The sequence below is a fragment of the Balearica regulorum genome, chromosome 1 (genome assembly GCF_011004875.1).
Source record: "Balearica regulorum gibbericeps isolate bBalReg1 chromosome 1, bBalReg1.pri, whole genome shotgun sequence".
In the NCBI taxonomy this organism is placed as follows: domain Eukaryota; kingdom Metazoa; phylum Chordata; class Aves; order Gruiformes; family Gruidae; genus Balearica; species Balearica regulorum.
Window position 1 is genome coordinate 94,029,643 of NC_046184.1, and position 14,448 is coordinate 94,044,090.

A 14,448-nucleotide genomic window follows, 5' to 3' on the forward strand; every position below is an offset into this window, starting at 1 on the left:
CCAAATATATACAATCCTTCATAAAAAAATGGATGACAACCCCACAGCACAATCTAGCTAATAATTTACAAACATAAGAAAAATGAATCTTATCATTCCAACATTTCATTCTAAATTTCTCAAATTTAGTTGCAGCAAATACAACTGGTCTCTCCCTCTCCAGTTACACTTTTATACCGAGCAAGTCAGAATAAATCCTCCACTTAGCACAGCATTGCTGTGTCTTTTGGGAGACTGCCTAGATGTCAGAAGAACTACAGTGAAGAGAGATATCATTACCAGCTGAGATTGGTGGCATTTCTGGCATGCCATATGTTGTGGATCTTGAAGAAAGAGGCTTCCTTTCACCTAAATCTGGAAAGACAATCTTGTGTTAAAAAGCTTAATTATCTCAGACCTACTATGGATAGCACAGGACTCAGCAGACAAATGTTGCACTGTTAAAATGGAAGCGCAGGGAAATTTGCTTGCAAATCAGCTAGGCATTACTGTGTCTCATGAACTGTTACGCTGGTGTAGAAGTCAGTGTGGAAACCATGTCACCTAATTATTCATACTAATGAGAATACTTATTACTACTTAAGAATTTTAGTGCATTAAGAATTGCAGGTAGTAAGAAAACACCTATTGATCCAGAAAATAGCCAGTGGGACAGCCAATAACAAGCTAGTCAAAACAACCTTTTCACTGAAAGATTACACAGAAATGTATGTTAAGCACCTAATTCCCTCTCACAGTTAAGGTCTCTCAGCACAGGAAAAAACCCCAACTGAGAAAGGCAGGTCCATAGCTGGAAACGTAAATAATGAGAAAATCAAACCCAACCAACTAAAGGGAACCCACCTCTATGCCCCCTGATCCTCCATCTACAAAGACGAATGATGAGTGCAGATGAGAATCTAGTTAATGGCAGCAGTAAGTGGTATGAATTACAGGGATGGTGACAACAAAAGCAATGCAAAGCTTCCAGAAATAGCAGCAAGGATAAAAATGAAAAGAAAATTTTTACAAGTAAATAAAGTCATCTTATCAATTTTACCCAGTGCTGTTTCTGACAACTGAGGTTCTGTAGTAATTACAGGCATGGATATTTCCAACTCAGTAGCATCTCTAGCTGCAGAAAAAAATAATGTAAATACACCTGAGAAATAGCTTCATGTAAATAAATTAAGGAGAAAGATTTGGGGGAGAGAAATTTTACCTTCCACTGCTCTGCAGAGCATTATTTATTTACAAGATTAACCTCCTTCTTTTCTAAGTATTTTAACTATCCTCACTAACTGCTTAGCTGAAGATGTTATTCTAGTTTTCCCATGTGTGCAAATGTTCACAAAGAATTTGAAACACAACGTAGAAATAGTTTTACAGGCACTTGACTTAAATAACACCTGAAAAAACAGCTCTACAACATACCACATCGTTCCATGAAGTTAAGAATTCTTCAGAAAATTTAGGAAAAAATGTGATTTCAGGATACTGAAGTCTCTTAGTACCACTTCATTAAGTGGAGTTTCTCAATTTCAGCCAATTTTTTCAGTCAGACTCAGGTCCAGGTATCCCAAGTAATAGAATGAACTAATTTGATTGAAAATTATTACCTGGGAGTAGGATGCTTTACAGAACAGTGCAGCAAAACTGAACTCTCGAAAACTGTATTGGGATGCCAAGAACCAGTAGGTTATAGAGAAGAGAACTTAATAAATTACAGCTGCATTGCTCAGAGTGAAGTTTTGGGCAATTAAGTGCTCTCCTTTCCCTTCCACCTCCTCCTACCCCTTCCTCATTGCCCTCACCTCTTACGCACATACTTGTTCATGTTCAAGCAGTGCTTAAAAAAACCTTAAGAATCCTCACGTATCAAAGGCTACAGGAAAAACAACAACCTATCTCCAAAGCTGTACTTAGTTAGAAAGGTCTGGCCTGAGATGTGCTTACTTTCTTAAGACAATACATAGGAAAAATCACAGCAAAATTAATAAGGACATTGAAAAACAGACAAAAAGAGAAAGAAAACAGTCTTATCACTAAAAAGTATATCTTAATTGACTTTAACAATGTTAAGCCTTGTAAAATTTAAATCTTTTTTTGACACACCCTGCATTATTCAGGCTCTGTAAGCTAGCTGCAGTCTTGCTTTAAACTTGTGCTGTGCCTGATCCCAGGAATTAGGATGCTGTTATAGGACTTGAAAAACTAACAAATAAGGCAACACTCAGTGCAAGCAGTATGGAACTAACTGTCTGAAATCAACATGGAAGCAGTAGTAAACTTTTCAGCACCATCTAAACAACCAAAAGGGTATGCTTCTAAAATAATATTACTATAATTTACCAATATCTGGTATTTTTGAAGCTGTAAAAGTTTGAGCATTAGAAGTAACATGAAGGAAGTCATGTGAAGCTGGAAAATAAAAACAAAAACCACACTTTATTGTTTTGAAGTGACAAGAACCATCATGCAGCAGCATCATATTCTTTTATGAACTGAAGAAACTTCTAGGTAGTATTTAACACATTATGTTCCCAGAAAAGTAGACTCTGAAATATACAACAACCAATTAAATACGACTTGAAAACAATTTCCAAAACCATGTGTTAATGCAAAGACACATAATGCAACTAATCACCAAATTGTTACCAGAATTGCACAAAAAGAATTTGAACTATAGAGTTAAAAAGAAGAAATACAAGGCTGCTCAAAAAAAGAGAACAAATTATGAATAAAAATCAGCAAACTGGGACTGCATGGAATTTTTGTCTGTAATTCCAAGAATCAAGAAGGAGGATATCCTGGTGCTGAAATTAGAGTAGGAAAAAGGATGACAAAGCAGGAAATCTACCAAATGAAACATATAAACTGTCTTTTGTCACACATATGAATGACTGACACTTGCAATAAATCTCCCCCTTAGTAATGAATTTCCTTCAAAAATTAATTTCTTCCAAAAACGTATGCATCAGGCATTACACTACTGGCATGCTAATGAAGTGAAATCTTTCCAATAGGCTCTCATCTTACTATTTTTTTTTCTTATTTTGGATAACTGTCAGTGGTCCCAGGCAAATGGGACAGGCAGACCACAACTGCCAGTGGTCCCTAGCTCTTACAAACATCTATAAAATAAGAGAAACACATCATAGAAATTTCCTAAGGACCATCTAGCCAGTGTCTGAATCTTCAATGGTATGTTTTTATAGTGTCAGTTTTGAAATCTAAGCATTTAGAAGTATGTTTATGTTTATAAAGGCTAAAAGAAGAGCCACGTTTTCAAAAGGTGTTGAATTTCTGCAGTTTCCATTCATTTCTTAGGACTCTGAGTACTTCAGCAAATCAGGATATTCCACTTACGAAACTCAGGTGTGAGCAGGCCTAGTTAAATTTAGTATTTACGGTAAGTCGGATTTACTTTTAAAGCTAAGAATTACATGCTATAGCCGAATATGGAAAAAACTCCAAACTACTAGTTCAATATTGCATATAAAATGTCGTAAAGAAACCTGTTATTTGATACAGCACTTTCATACCTGCAGTTATTCTTCATTTATGTCAAACTGAACAAATTATTTAACGAGAGATACTATGTCTCCTCTGAAAGTCCCTGTCAAGAGGATTAATCTTTTGAGAAATCATTACCAGATCTGGTTGGTTGCACTTCTGTGGTACCAGGTATTTTGGATCCTGAAGAAACAGGCTGTGTTTCCTCAAAAGCTGAAAAAAGAATCTGAGCTTAAAATGCTGAGAGACCTATGATTTAATGGATTAGCATCAAATAGCTTAGTGAAAGGCTGTGCAATTCCAGATGATGCTAATGCAAAGCCAAGCAAGATGGCAGATGGCCTGAAAGTGAGACAACTGTGCCATGACAACAGGAGACAATGGTTTGCAAGACAGTCCTGTGGCCTCAAAATTTGACTTCCATGTGCCCGAAAGAATTCTTATCAGTAAGGAATTTTATCTTATTAAATTTTCTGGGATAAGACCTACAGCTATACAAAAAGAAATAAGCTAACGATGAGATATGACAATACTGTCTTTAAGCAGTTTTTAAGCCAATAACAACATGTTTTTCAGCTGGTTACACTGACACAAGAACGGTGAATAAGCAGCTCTCTGTGAATGCAGGTAGCCAAGATTCTAAAGCAGATCTTAAAATTACCATTTGGCAAATCTACATGATGCTAAGATAATAGAAAAATAATCATGGAACTAATCTGCTGATTACCCATTTCCATCTCTCTGGTTTCTGCAGAAGGTAGAGATACGGATTTCAAGGCTGGACTCTGAGTAGCTAAGAGCAAACATGAAAAAAGATTTATGATGCCAAGAAAGACACTCTCCTTGTAAGTGGTACAAAATCCAATTTTAACTCTTACTACCAAGTTTTTGTTTAGTTTGAAGGTGTCTTCTTTCTATTAATTTTTACCCCATTCAAACGTTGGCATACATTATCTAATCAGAGTGAATCCATATTACTTAAGAGGTTTGTCTTCACAGTGAAGCAGCTACAACCCAAACACAAGACATACGATCTTCACAGCATTTGAAGGTCTGTATAAGCTGGTTACTATTACATTATGTATAACTATTTTAAAAGTAGGTGTAATGGGAAAAGATGAAAAGAGAACAGTACAATGAAGTAATTGAAATAATCATCAAAGTTAGTAAACAACATCTTTTATGCTGAAATGAAAACAATTACAAAGACCTTATGGTTATTTCACTTTGAAGTATGGATAATCTGAAGTATGCTTTAATGAAAACAGGGAATCAAGGTGGATTTGGGCTTTCTTATCTAAAGGCCATCATGAACGAGTTTCCACCATGTGCAGGTTTTGCACTACTCTCCTGCTTCTAAGAAACAGATCCATTCAACTGTGTGTACAGGCCAGTAAGTACCATGCTTTCCAGTAAACTTATCTGCACCAGTCACTACTTAGGCCCATTTAGGTTACAATATATTTGAAAGAGAAAATTTCTATCTGTATTTTTAACTGGTCTTTAGCAAGATGAGGTTTTCTAAAAAGCAGTTATACCAGAATTTTAAAATTAAACTTCTCTGAATGCTTGAGATTGAGAAAAACATTCAAACAACTAGGTGTAGGGTTCATTTCTAATGTAGGCAATATGAACGTAAGCCAAAAAGTGAGCAGAATTTTATTGCATATATTTAATAATCTTTCCCATTTTCTTTCAATCCAGTTTATCACATTAACAAGTGTGATCCCAGGTTATTATCCTTACATAGTTGGACTCAGCAGTTGGACTAAATGATCATTGTATTCTATTCTATATTTATAGAGAAGAAAATAATACCAACAAAAGCCTTATGATTTACAGCTTTTGGCAAAAGGTTCCATTGATCCATTTACATCCAGTAAGAACTATGAGAGATCTCCCAAAGTCATCAGAACATTGAAAAGCGTGTTAACAAAGCTATCTTTTCAGGAAGGTTTGAATTCAAAATACACCGACCACACAGAAAGTTTATAAAACAAAGGAGATGTCTCTCTCTGGTACAACTGAGATAGAAAAATAAGTAAAGAAAAAAAAAGTCTCCAGGGGAACTAGGGCAGAATACAGGTCACACATGCTTAAACTTCAGACATTAAATTTTGCTTTCTTTGCTGATTTTATGACAGCAGGGGATCAAAGCATGCAGAGGCACAGAAGTCTCCTCTATACAACCCCCTCACTCACTCTCACAGAGTATCTGTGACTTCAGCATTGACTTCATGGGGAGCACAGATGCTCCAGCTGATCTGATGACTGGGCCCAGCCTCACATAATTAAATCCCACTTCTGCAAAGTGGAATTATTTGGCAGGAATGAAAGACATGAGAACAAAATCAGAATAAATACTTGAATGAAACATATATTTTGCCTCAACTGTTGTTATTATTTTACCTTTATCACTGAGACAAACACAGGATTAGATTATTATTCCCCAGCAGAAAGCAAAAATACTTCCCATCCCTAGTAATTTTCAAGTTTTCAGCTATATTTATAGCAAATATGTTCTTCAGTCACCAAATGTCTCTCTCCAGTGCTGCCTCTAACTGGATTTAACCAAACTTCTTTCACTACAATGAAAACAAGTATGTATCCCCATCCCTTCAAGCACTTCTGGGAAAACAGCTGTCAAAAATTGTGGCAAATTAAGAACAAATTCTGAAGATCATTTTCATGTGAGAATGAATTTGGTTCAAATATGCATTTCAAGAACTAAGAGCTGTTCCTGGAAATTATTTTAAAATTTGACAGACTTCATTAAGTCATCTAAATAAACCAGCACTATTATATGATAGCTTCCTGAATAATGCTTAGTGAAATATAAATCCATATTGATTAAAGGTCACTCCAGTTAACTAGTGTATTAGCTGTTTATATAGACAGCAGCAACAAGCAGTTGTTTCAGTAGAATGAGATATTTAGCATAGGATGGTTTGAGTTGGAGGACCTTTAAGGGTCATCCAGTCCAACCCCCCTGCAACGAGAAGGGACATGTTCAACTAGACCACATTGCCCAAAGCCCCATCCAACCTGGCTTTGAACACTTCCAAGGATGGGGCATCCAAGTCTTCCCTGAGCACCCTGTTCCAGTGCCTCACCACCCTCATTGTAAAAAATTTCTTCCTAATATCTAATCTAAATCGACCCTCCTTCAGCTTAAAGCCATTGTCCTATCACTACATGCCCTTGTAAACAGTCCCTCTCCAGCTTTCTTGAGGCCCCCTTCAGGTACTGGAAGGCTGCTACAAGGTCTCCCTGGAGCCTTCTCCATAGTTATGACTAACACAATGACACAGTGTAGAGAAATACAGGCCTGTTATGAAAGCAGAGGTCTTGAGAAGGGGAGACACAGAATATGGAGGAGTACAGGCATGGGATGGTAATAGATGGGGACCAGGTGTAGCACTGGAGATCCGATGCCATGAACAGCTCAGTGATGGTCAGTTATAAAAACTCACACCTGGAGCTGGACAAAATTTATTTTAGGAGTAACAGCAAGAACACAGAAATAGTATCTACATACACAAATATCACCATGTATGGTAAATTCAGATGTAAGGTGTTTCTCAGCAGAAGAAAGAGAGAGGAGGAAGGAATCATCAGCATGAACACCATATTCTTCCCCGCACAGGGCTTCAGATGCTCATAACTTGCTGAAATATCCCCACTCACAAACAACACAAGCATGAAATCACCCAGCTTAGGACCCAAAGGTGTAGGGGAAGGGTGAACAAAACACCAGGAAAAAGCATAGAAACTAAGAAGTTTGTGTGTTACTATTTTCATTATGTTACTGCTATTATTGAGGCTTTTTCTGTATGGAAGTACTCTACCTGCACTAATATTCTTTGTTTTACTGTAAGAGTTCAATCTAGACTCCTGATGATTCTCGAATTAGATAAGACCATTAAGATTTCCATTACACTAACAATAAATTCTTGTCTTTATATGCATATACATGTATATATGTAAATACACATCTATATATATATACACACACATGTAAATGTGTGTGTGTGTATATATATATAAAATATAACTTTTAAAAAAAGAAAGAAAAGGTGTGTTTCCTCTGTGCCCTTAAGAAGATTCTGACCATAACATTTTGACCCTAAGACAGGTAAAACTATTTTGAAAATGTGAGTAGTGCCATACTTTCTCAAATATCAGGCCTTTGCAAAGTGTCCTAAAGTTCATCACCAAGCAACTAATGAATTCAGAAGTAAGCAAACACTTACGAATATTTAAACCACGACGTCTACAAGTTATGGCACTATTTTAACCAAATATACAAGTATTTGGGAAACTAGATGAAAACCCACAGAACTGATGTTGGCTGTAACAGTACTCCAACTCTGAAATATAGTCAGTCTCGGAAGCTATGGAGAACTTCCAAGAAAATTACAAAACTAAGAGTACAGATTTTACCTAAGTATATATTGCCATCGTCACTCTATAAATAAAAGTTAGCCCATATATCCTCATATATCCTCACGAGGTTTTGTTTGTTTGTTTAAATAAAGCATCAATCTGGAGCATCCTGTCATGACAATAAAGCAAAACCAGACTTAGAATGAAAGAAGCAATTTTCAGGTTTTGTGAAAAAAAAGCTAATGGCTACCATATTTTACATACAGAATGGTATTATTGCAGCTGAAGCATTAAAAACCATCAGCCACAGAAACAGCAAAAGAATTAGATAATTTTCCACTCAAGTTTACTCAAATTTACAAAGAAAGCAATTACCAAGTTCTGTCAATGGACTTTTTGGAGCATCAGAGATTCTGGATCCAGAAGGAAGTGGCTGTATTTCATTAGAAGCTATGATAAAAGAAATAATCAAGGCTTTACTTGATTAAGAATATTAGAAGAAACAGTATGGAACTATATTTTGGCTTATACACTGCTCCTGAAACAAATGATATTTAATTAAAAAAAAAAAAAAGTAGTTCCAACCTAGAAAAACAACACATAACTTTGTCACTTAAAAAGGTGTGTGGAATATGAATGAAATCACCTTTTCCCTAGTCATAATATAAAGATTCATTGATCACAGGAATTTGATAATGAACATCCATCAATAACTATGATCACCTAGTCTGAAATTAAGCAGTGACTCATCTTGATTAAATTTCATATTTTAATCTTTAAAAGCATGGCAAAAAACCAAGCAAGGTTGATTACGCTTAAAAAACTGATTAAAAGTTAGAAAGAAAATTAGATTGACTGATGGTTTATAGCTTCAGTAAATTCTGGAAATCTGGTTGCAACTGTAAATGAAAAAAGACAAAAGAGAGAGTACGACATTAACATAAATCAATAGGATTATGTAAAAATATGGTTATGGACAAGCATTAGCAGTCCTCTTCAGAGGAATATCTGTATTTCAGTCCTGTAAATGCTGATTATCTTTTCCTTTATCATACATCATCCTGTATGTACGCCATCTGCACTTTAGAAAAATCCAATGAAAGTTAAAAAACCAAACAAACCAAAAAACCCCCTGAAACCCAACAACCACAACTTTAAATTTGTGCTCATAATTTTGCATTGTTTAGCAATTAAAATACAGGCAACAAAATCAACACCAGAGAATTCAGAATTCTGAATGCATGGAGTAATTAGATGCAGCTCCAAACCACAAAACTAACAATACTACTACTTGGATCAGAAATCTCTCATTCTGAGACACGTCTATGAAAAAAAATCAGTAGAGCTCTTTTTTCCTCCAGGACAAATACAATTATATTATGTCAGATGCAATGTTAGATTTTCCTTTTGCATCACTGTTGATGCTACCTAAATGAAGCTGTCATCAGAAGAAAATCAAGGAGGTCATTATTTCAATTCTATCACTGAGGTTAATTTTACTGATGGTACTTTTATGTGATGTCAATTATGCAGATCATATAGACAGAAAATATTACTTTGAAACATAAAATTGAATCACCCAGTTAAATTTGCTAGCAATAATCATATGTATAAAAACCACCGTTCAACCAGCCCTAGATGCATTCTGCTTTACATTTCACATGTGAGTTGCTGGAAACACAAAGGGAACCAGAAATTTTTTATTGGGACTTCCTTTGGAGTCAATACAAAAGGGGTGCAGCAAGTAGTAGAAAAATTCTGCTGGAGATGAAAAAAGCATTTAATGTACAAAGAAGGTAAAAAGCAGCAACATTAGTTACCCAGTATGTTTTGAGTTTGCACCAATTCGGGTTTAGGCGTTGACTTAAATTCCGCAGGTCCATGTTTTTTCTCAGACTGAGCTAGAAGAAAGAAGCTTTATTTAATTTTGAATCCCTCTGAGCTTTTATTTATCTACTGCCCAAAGCCCGCTGCTTTTCTTACCACCATTTTATGTCACCTGATTAGAAAAATTTCTGCAGCAGCTCAACACCATCATGAATAATATTTATTTTTGTTTTCAGATGTGACGTCTGTATGATGTTTTGGATTTATTTTGTTGCAGTTTTACATAAGCAAAGGAAAATATAAGTCACAAAGAGCAAAGCTAGGATCAGAAGCTCACACTGTACTTCCCAAATTAATTTATGATATACTTTATAAACAAGATCCATTACATCACAAAGTGTATTTTACATAAAATATTTACAAATATTTTCCCTGTTATTCTGGATTTGGTTTAATCGTTCTAATATAAAAATTATCAGGAAAAGAATAAAGATTCACCTATAATACCTTAGATCTTTCATTTTTCCAGTAATAATATAATACGCTTTTGACTGTCATTCATTCTTCTACATCTTCAGAGTAAAGCATGGGCAGTTTATTACACAGCCATTAAATGTATTTAAACTGAATCACTGACAGTATTTTAATAAACTAGAGCATAATTATACTCTTCCAGCTGTTTCACACAACATTTAATTTCTACGGTATGCAAGTCAAGATTACTTTTTTCCTCTCCATCTTGCTGGAGGTCCCATAGTGTTTTATCAGTCATACAGAACACAAAACTATGAGTGTGACAAAATTTATTGATATGGAATATCAATATACCAGGATGGTAAAGGTCTCAGCCTTGAATGTGATAAGAGCATTAGTTCCCTCCACAGAGCAAATTGCACAGTATTTAGCACATACTGGCATTTAGAGATGACCTTTAATATTGGTGATCAGCATCAATATAGCACTAAGTTTTAGTATGCAGTTTATTAAAAGATTGCTGTCTTTCATACAACAGAAGAGAGTTACTTTTGTTTTTCCAGCACGGTCTCCATGCTTTTTGCACAATCTACTGAGCATGCTTCAAGCAAGAACCGATCATGGACATTTCCTGAACAAAACATGCTGTTTTCCAGATTCTAAATAGCTACATAGATGCTACTACAGTTACAACCATTACACTATTTTCTGTTTGGAGTATGGTACTTTTCAATGCCACAAAGCTGGAATCTCCACAGATGTTGCCTTATTAGGACTCAATTCAGCTTCTACTAAGTCAGCTACAATGCTGTTACTGTCATCAGTGGAAGGAGGGTTTCGTTCTACACAGAAGTTAAAGCAATTTATCTCTACAAAGCTTGTGGGAGAAAATTCACCCAGTAAGAGACCCAGAAACAACTAACAAACTCATACTTCAGAAGTACCTCAGAAGTACTCCAAAAGCTAACATTTCTTATTGGTGAAATGTAATCATGAAACAAAACCAACAAAACATTAAACATAAATACAGAAATTTAGAACTCATTATGCTTAGGGGGGTTTTTTTAGAGGTCAGATGGTTTACACTCATATGAAGCATGTCTCTCATCAGCTAAGTTAACTTAGCAAGCTGAACAAGAAAAAGCATGCCTAGCATTGGGACAAAAGAATCCAGGCTCTCCTCTTTTGCACGGAACATTGTAGGGATGACATAGAACAACAGTGGACATTTTTATAAAAAAAAGATATAGGAAGCAGAAAGTTTAGGCTTTAAAAGTTAATTAGATAAAAAGAGAGAAATGCCTCTGACTTTTCCAGTGCAACCAGGCTTAATGTGCTGGTTCAATGGTAGCTGCAAAGTAAATAGTTAACACAATCAAGCGCGGTAAGTTACTTTACTATCACAGCATGGAATACAGCAAAAAGGCATTTAGGCAACATTTCTTAAACTACTTTTCCTCTAACTTCTCTTGACCCTCTCATTCATGTTCCCATCTTCCTCCACAACTGGAATGATGGAAGTAATAATCTCACTCCTCACATTCCACATGAGCACAAGGGGAAGCCTTCAGGGGCCAGGAAGACAACTTGGCGAACATGGCAACAAAGGAGTTATTTCTATGAAATATTAACCCTGGCTTATATTCTTAGGTGGTATTTTTCATTTCAAGCCTATTCTCTATCTCACAAATCTACTTTGATAAACTTCTGGTACAATCCCTTGCATAAAGAAATAACTTGTTCTTATCTTTTATACTAGTTCTTCCCTGTCCTAGACAAATAGGCTGATATTACTGCTGGTTAGCTCCAGTTTCCCTGCGAAGTTCATAAAAAGCCTCACACTTGATTTGACTGAAAGAAAAAGTATAGTGGTAGTTTGAGGTATATTAGACAGCATTTTAAAGATTGAAGGAGGAGAAAAAAAAATTATGAATTCGTGCTGTTAAGAATAAATTAGTCCTAAGTGGAAAATATTGCTACAAGCTTGGCAAAAACAAAGCATGAAAAGAGCTTACTAACCAGTCTTTCCATGGAAGTGCATGCCAAGGGAGGGGAGGCCTGAAATTAAGAAAATGATGGGATGCCTGGCTGACAAATACACCAAAAAAAGTTACCAAACCACGTCACATCAGAAAACACACCCTCTGACAAAGACCCAGTGGAATACAAGAGCGGCCGAGCTCAAGGAGCCTTTCAGATAGTCTGCTTGCTGAAATGCTTCAAGGTCCTTTCTTCCCTTCTTGCAGGACTGATGACACAACAGCTGCTACAGCACACAGCTCCTTTTAAATCAACATTCTGTTGCCACTTCTGGCACCAATCCTTACACCTTTCACAACAAATAATTACTCAAAGACTCCAGTATGATTTTCAAATAGGAAAGTCTGAATGAAACATAATGGAGTAGATCCTATTGCTAAACTCAATAAATTGTGCCTGTATATTACCCTGTCTCTCAAATACAACCCTTGCAAAAGGCCAGTGCTCAGATCTCTTGCTTAAGTTACTTGTGAAAGTCTGGCTCAAATGCTTAAGTATTCAAGTTATTTTTGCATATGCAATGGCTAGACAGAAATTACACTCAAAGAACTTTTTTCTTTTAAAGGATTTATGTCCGTTTCCCTGTTTCCTGCCACTCTATTTTTTTTCTCTTTAACAGAAATACTGTAACCGCAATGCATACATTCTTTAATGCAAATAGTGTGACATGCTCATACTTTAACGTGGGACACTGGTACTGTGATCAACAAAGAATGACTGAAAGGAATGGTCACCACAGAAAGAGAGACATGGAAGCAAAACCACAGAGGAAGCATGAATTGGAAGATGAAAATTATTCTAAGTATTTCAGTAAATAACTAATGGTGTGATAACAGTAAGAACATGTTTAGTTCTAACAAATGGTTACATATCATTTGTCACTAAAAAGACAGTACTTGCCAATTTTTATCAAGTACAACAAAACACACAATCCAACTTCATAAACATAAAATTCTGTGCTATGTCTAGAGATGACAGTGTTTATGGTTAGAATTACTGCACGCCAGGTACACAAACATAATTACAGAATGCAAAGGAACGGAAACAGAGTGGACTGATTCTCTCCTCCCAAGGTGACAGATCAACTCTGGTGTCAGATTTCACACTGTTTACCTGATTAACCAGTACATTCCAGCACAAGGAATGATGTATTTTGATCAGATGAATGCAAGCCTGAGGACCAGGATTTTGCTGGAGAGCCGATTACCTAAATTTATGCATTCAGCTCTCACTTTCACAAAATGGCAAAATTCTATTAAAAATATTTACAGGTTGCTTGTTCTGCAGTTATTTAGACAAAGCAAGTAATTTAGTAAAATAACTGCAGAGTGTAAGTCCACAAGAGAACTCAAACTGTAAAACAAACAAACAAAAAACCCTGGAAAAAAATATTCTTTACAGTTTTTTAAAAAGTATCCACACGTTTCCAATTAAAAGCAAGCTGTTTATTACACACATGCTAAACTTTTAAAATTCAGAGCCCCCTTTGATAATAGGAGGAGCATCTTTGTTTTCCTCTCAAAATTTAGGATGAACAGAAAATAGCTATCCATATGAAGGTTTTGTAGAAAGGAATTGATGGTTAAACCTAGAATTTTGCAAATACACTTACCTATTGAGTGGAAAATAAAATTCTGCAAACATTTTTCAGAGGAAAAAAAAAAGATGGATTTTTTAATCTGAAAGATGGTTGTCAATCGTTACATGATTTTGCTGCATTACTTCATCCTACATCTTTTTTATTTCCTACATATTCTTTGGCAGGGTTTTGTTTGTTCGTTTGCTTGCTTGCTTGCTTATTTTAATTAAAGACTGAGTTGGTCTGATGATGTAAAGTATGGTATCTTTGATATACTTAAGGAATAAAATAAACGCAGTCATATTTAAGGGCAGCATATGTGTGAATTGTGTGATTGCAAAGGAATAACATGCTACACCGTTTCAGCTGGCCAGGAAATACTTTATTGATGGAAGAGAGTAATGCCAGCAAGATCACATATGACTAAACTAAACCAAAGCAAACCTTTGCTGTATTGTTTCCTCAAATTCCTTTTTCATTTTAAAGTCTTACCACAAGTTGATAGTCTATGTTACATTAGCTTGTTTTCTAAGCAAATGAAGACAGTAAATCTTGCGAGTTTTATGATTTAACTTCATGTTTTTGAACAGTTTAAGAAATTAACATCTGAGTATGCCCTTTTAAATAAGCGATATTTTTTCAGCCAC

At 35.6% G+C, this 14,448-nt stretch overlaps 1 protein-coding gene across 1 annotated transcript in view; it reads right to left on the reverse strand.

Annotated features, from left to right (window-relative positions):
* Positions 1-14,448, reverse strand: part of LOC104631546 (target of Nesh-SH3) — a 164,967-nt gene that overhangs the window by 86,849 nt on the left and 63,670 nt on the right. Inside the window, 8 exon segments of the mRNA XM_075766839.1 lie at positions 280-354; positions 1,040-1,114; positions 2,332-2,400; positions 3,634-3,708; positions 4,223-4,288; positions 8,257-8,331; positions 9,702-9,782; positions 12,202-12,240. Of these exon segments, the coding sequence (XP_075622954.1) occupies positions 280-354; positions 1,040-1,114; positions 2,332-2,400; positions 3,634-3,708; positions 4,223-4,288; positions 8,257-8,331; positions 9,702-9,782; positions 12,202-12,240 (555 nt within the window).